The 6,000-nt window shown below is 39.0% G+C and overlaps 1 protein-coding gene across 2 annotated transcripts in view; it reads left to right on the top strand.

The window, feature by feature from the left end:
- Nucleotides 1–6,000, top strand: part of msraa (methionine sulfoxide reductase Aa) — a 41,366-nt gene that overhangs the window by 988 nt on the left and 34,378 nt on the right. Inside the window, exon 1 of one of the 2 annotated variants that reach the window (XM_085770310.1) lies at nt 4,273–4,916. The exons of the other annotated variant lie outside the window; for it this stretch is intronic. Coding sequence (XP_085626436.1) covers nt 4,757–4,916 — 160 coding nt within the window. The 5' untranslated portion in view covers nt 4,273–4,756. Of the gene's footprint in view, nt 1–4,272; nt 4,917–6,000 lie in introns of those variants that run through there. 2 annotated transcript variants of the gene reach the window in all.

Here is a 6,000-nt window from a genome sequence, read left to right as displayed (position 1 = left end):
AACTCTGGTAGCCTGAGTCAACAGAAACACTCTCATTTATCCACATTAAATTAGCCGTTAGCACTGACTGAACTGAAAAGTTGAATGTTGATGTTTATATGCAGAAAATATAAAAACCCTGGTAAAAGCCCACATGTACGGTAAGTAAACTTATAAGAAATTAGTTTTAATGCATTGCACAAGTCACTCTTTATAGGCTACTTGGTCTGGTCATATCAACTTATAATACAACTTTATTTAATTTACCAATGCAAAATAGCATTTTCACATAAAATACAACACAAGAGGTGGCTGCTGCTGTTTAGAATAACTTTTACCTCAACTCTGCTGAGTAAACAGAAACACTCTCATTTATCCACATTAAATTAGCCATTAGCACTGACTGAACAAAAAAGTTGAATATTTATGTTTATGTGCAGAAAGTATAAAAACCCTGGTAAAAGCCCACATGTACGGTAAGTAAACTTATAAGAAATGAGTTTTAATGCATTACATATGTCACTCTTTATACTTGGTCTGGTCCTATAAACTTGACATTTATTTATTTAGACTTAGACTTAGTGATAAGTTATTGATCCCAAAGGTAGGCGGTAGCACACATGCATATATAATATAATATAATATTAGGGCATGGTAGAGCAAAATATGCAGAGAAAAGTAAGAAAAATGTACACTATGTACATCCATAGAAATTACATCATAATTTACTAACAAATACAACACAGCAGGAGGCTGCTGCTGTTACCAGAACAACTTTAATCCTCAATCTAGCATCTGCTGAGTCAACAGAAACACTCTCATTTATCCACATTAAGTCTGTCAGTAAACTATAAAATGAAGTATTTAATATTCATATAAATTCACTCCTTTCATAACTCTTGAATACAGATCAGATCACCGTGGGAAAGAGAACAAAGATGTTTATCTCAGCACAAACCAGCACAGTGTTCATATTGTTTATCAAATTTTGTTATGTAAGTCATCAAACAAGTTTAAACCTCACACCAAAAGTTAAGAAATCATGTTTCACAGTGTTTTTATGTGTATATTAGATTCATATCCCAACATGCCCTGTAGTGTGGAGTTGACTTTGCAGCCAGGCTGAAACTCAACTGGTCTGGTTTGTCCTGCAGTGAAGCGGGACGTTTATTTATGTGGCACCATTTTTCTTTTTAACTGAGGGATAAATACATTACAAGTAAGACATTAAGAAGATATTAAAATTTCATTTAATAGACAATAAAAACAAGGCGTTTTTAAGTGTTTTGCAGAGGCACAGAAACACATTAAGAGTGACACATTAAGAAGACATTAAAAATGCATCTAAAAGACAATATAAATGGAAACAAAGGGCATACAGATAGATTAAACAGGAAATTAAGAAGAAAATAAAGGAGCAGAGAAACTGAAGGGGTCTTGGCTGCATTGTTAGATTTTAAGTCCATTATCTGACACACAGGAACTCAGTGCAGTGAATTCAGGAGTTCTAGTTTTTTACTTTTTGTCAAAGAAGGAAGTAGCAGTTTATGAGAAATAGAGGCGTAGTTTCTTACCCGGATGTTTTGACTCTAATCAGATCTCATCTAATTGTCCTTCATGCCAGTTAGTTTGTTTTGTCAGCAGCAGTTTGTTTTTTTGGTGTCTGTTCTCCGAAGTGTTTGCTTTGCCTCGTCTGCTGTTTGAGGGAAAACGAGATCCTGAATGCATCACATCACCTTCCTCTGGCACAGAGTCCCGATATGGAAAAATTATACCTTATAACATAAAAACAATCAAACTCAGTGATTTTATGATGTTCTGCATTTTATTAGACAACTCTTCACAAAGATTTTCAATAACTTTGATCATTAGCAGGAGAACATTTTTTATAAAAAGACATATTATGGTTATATTGGGTCAAAAGATGACGTTTTCAACTTTCCATACCATTATTCATCCAAACGACTAATTTTCCTGTAATTTAAAGGGACATTTCAGTTTAGAGAAAAGAAAGGAAAAGAATCAGAAAACAAATACAATTTAATCAGGGTCACAGTGTCTGGGGTAGCGGTGCAGCGGAGTCAAGGACAAAAAGTAGTTTGTTGTGCACAAATCAACTAAACAACATGCTAGGAGCATAGCAACAGTAACCAAGAAGGGCGGGGCTTAGCGAACAGTCGATTAAACTGTAAAATCAAATTCAGTCCTTTGGCCCGTTTCTCCATTTTGTATTTTTGATCTGAGCCTAAAATTGATATATGAAAAACCAAGTATTTTATTGTTTTTTGTGTGAGATTTAAAAAAAAAAAAGCAAATAACAGAATTTTTGGTCAGTGTATCTTTTGGTCATTGGATTTTCTTTTGATGAATGAGAATTAAAAAACAAAAAATTATTGGTTTATTGGATTTTCATTTTGAAATTTACACAAAATAAAACTGAAACACAAAGCGTTCTTTTTTAATTTAAATTTAGAAACAGTTTTTTTTTCCACAAATAGGCCTATTTTGAAACAGTATTCTATAATTTAATGCCTTGGGCCAGGACGACAGACCTGTTTCCCCCCCTATTGGCGGGGGACAAAGTCTTCACACGCACATGCTCACAACATACAGAGTAGAAGAAGGGAAAAGGGAGATATAGCTAGATATATAGGTCCATATTTTGGTTATAACTTTTGCCACCTGTGACGTACGCTGGGGACTGAAGCTTCTGCCATTTTCATCTTAAAATCTCCTTTCTGCCCCCACTTTCATCTGATATGCGTACTGATTTCTGTAGATGTCAGGCCTTGTTTTACTGTCTGAAATCATATCCGAGTAGATTTTGGCCTACAGAACCACAGACACACAGGTACCGTAGCGCTCACTGGCGATCTTGCCTTGAAAATGACACCTGGGTGACAAAATATGAAAAAAAAGAAGTGTTTTTGGTCTGTTTATTTGTTTCTGTTGATTGCTGATTTTATTTTTTGTTATGTGACATAGAATATGAAAATCAAACTGTTTTTAAAATTTAGTTAATTGCTCTTTGACACTCAAAAACAAGAACACTTTGTGTTTCAATTCTATTTTTTGTATTTCAAAATGAAAATAGAATAAACCAATGAATTTTGGTTTTTAATTCCCATTCATCAAAAGAAAATCCAATGACCAAAAGATACACTGACCCAGAATAACCTATCACTTTTTCATTTTTTGAGTTTTGATTGCCAATTGAAAATAGAAAGAACAAATGATAACACAGATTGTACACCTCTGTTTCACATTTTAGATCAACAATGATCCGTTGCACCACTAGTCTGGGGTCAACGGTAGTTACGTCCAAACTCACGGGCCACATCCGTCAGAGATCATGGTCTATGAAGGTCGTTGTAGACCATGACCAAAATGACGCACTTTGGCCTACAGAGGAGCCTACTGTATCAGTCAAAGTGTGAAACCTTCTCATCGTAGAGGTTAACATGGGCCTGTCTGTGCTGACTGTGGTGAGGCGTCGCTCCGAGACGAGTCATTCTGTGGCAGTTTATTCTGACACAGCCAACACACAACCTCATTTTCATTTTCAAGATCAAAATATTTCCAAATTTTGCTGATTTTACATTAAACAAATATTAATAATTAGTTTATTTCTAGTGCCGACTGGTAAGAAGAGCAACATTTAATCGTATGGTCGACTGATGATCCATACATCTGTTGATTGTATGTATTCGTTGTTAAACTGTCACTCTGAACATGTAAATAGTGAAGACAGAAGTGTGTGAGTGTGTGTGGTAGTCAGAGTGATGTGTGTGTGTGTGTGTGTAAACAGACAGAAAGCAGCACTAAGTTGGCAGTCGGGGCCGTTGGCACCAACCTGGACCCTCTTCACTACAAGTGAGGGCACTGAGTCTTGGCACATGATGAATAGATCTGCACTGGCAGTGAACAAAAGACCCAACGCACACACTTCTGCACTCAGAAACACACACACACACACACACACACACACACACACACACACATGCACACACACTGCCCTTTAACATCATAAAGAGAAAGATGAATAAAACAAGGAGTAAGTGTACGGGTTGTGTGGGGAAGACGGGGTTGGGGACAGCGACTCGATGGCGTTTGGTTCCGTGTTAAAGAGACAGAAGAGAGAATCAGGTGTTTGTGTGATTTCCTTTAAGATTTAGTTTGTGTGTTTGTTATTTTGGCTGGAGTGGAGTGGGTTGGACCGGGAGGAGGAAGGAGGATGTGGGAGTGGAAGGGTTAGGAGGGTGTGTGGCGGCGGGTGGGGTTGGTAAGGGGGGGTTCCACCGCGAAAAGGACGATCGGGATGGATGCAAGGGTTGAGACGGCGTGGCAGACATGCTGGAGCATCGCCAAAGCTTCTCGGGAACGCTGCCACAGTCGAGAGAGACGACGAAAGAGCGAGGGAGCAGGGAGGAGAGGAAAAAGCCATGCCTGGAGTGGAGAGACTTGGCAGGGCTTCCTCTCCTTTGTCTGTCTGGCTCAAGGCTGCAGCGCCAGAGGAAATCAAAAAATGTCCAGGCATGGTCGTGGTGCTGGTGGATGGGGACGAGCTCTGCCTCGCCTTCCGAAAAAAAAGACCAGAGAGAAAAAAGTACTTCTGACGGACTGGAAAAACTCTGCTTCGGAGATTCGGCTGCGGAAGAAACAAAACAACAAAACAAAACAAAACAAAACAAGCGATTTTTCTCCTTTTGAATGAAATTCCGCATTGGAGCGATCGGACCCGACCGGGTTTCGGAGACTCGAGTGTACCGGGACCACCATGTCTCACGAGCCGAGCTACGGTTTGAATGGCAACAAAGAAGAGAGCATTGTATTTGTGTTTATTTGTTTTTCTGGAGACAGCTGGACGAGGACAGACGTTTGGCTTCCAACGAGTCCACCAGAGTCCAGAGGAAGGCCGAGCCCGCGCCACCGTGGAGGTCTGTGTGTGAATGAGTGTGTGTTGGGGCTTTGAACGGCTTGAATGAAGGTTCAAGTGTCCAGGGAAGGTTTCACTGAAAGTGCAAAACGTTGGTAGTGGAGATGAAAGGAAGAGGTGGTGGAAGGTGGGCATGTGTTTCCGTTAATCTGTGGTGTTTCTGGAAACTGATCTTAAGGACACAAAGCAGGCCGAAGTGAGCTGAGCCAAGCAGAGCCAGGTCAGGCCAGACGCCTTAACAAAGACAAACGGAGTCACTGTCGCATATTTAAAACATTTTTTTTTTACCTCTAATATCTTTATACCGTCGACTTGGTTTGTTGTTGAACTAGAACCTTTGGATTTTGGTTGGAAAACAAGTTTTCTTGTTAAAGCTTCACCATGGAAACAGTAGTTGACAGAACAATAACAGAGTTAGTGGCTTTTGTGAAACTTTTGATCTTCCCCGGCAGATAACGTTTGCCCCAATGTGAGCTTCTTGTCTATGTTAGTGAAAGAGTTTTTATTTTTGGCTTTGGGAAAAGCAGTTGATAGAACTGAAACCATATCGATGTCCCATTGGTGGCTGTTGGGGAGCTTTCAATTAGAAATGGTAGGTTGTATACTTCATAACGTACCTTGTTAGGAGTGATGCATAGGCATGTTTTGAAAGTGAATTGTAAGAAAAAAGATTTTTAATTATTCTTTCACCTAACTTGTCATTTTTACATCATTAGGTGAATTACTTTGTAAATAGAGAAAAATGTCCACAACACGTTTCTAGAGTCCATGGTGGACTCTCAAAATAGCTTGTTTTATTTGGCCAATATCCAAGAAATTGTTTGTGAAGTCAAAGAAAAGCAACAGATACCCACATTTCCAAAGCAGTCACTTTCTAATGCACACATTGTTTCCTGATTGACTTTGTTTCAACCCAATAAGACAGCTAATAGTCTTCCAAATGGTTTTCTGCACCCAGATTCCCAAACTGTCCAAACTTTGACACCAACGACAAAGGAGGGGTTGGTGGTGGGAGGTTCTCACAAAGTTCAAGAAAAGCAGAGTTTAAGTTAAGTCTATATATTAAAGTCTTGCATAATAACTAT

This window comes from Trachurus japonicus, chromosome 24, assembly GCF_045865225.1.
Source record: "Trachurus japonicus isolate A0001 chromosome 24, Traja_1.0".
Classification (NCBI taxonomy): Eukaryota; Metazoa; Chordata; class Actinopteri; order Carangiformes; family Carangidae; genus Trachurus; species Trachurus japonicus.
The sequence above is the reverse complement of the archived record's forward strand: the minus strand, read 5'-3'. Positions and strand labels throughout refer to the sequence as shown.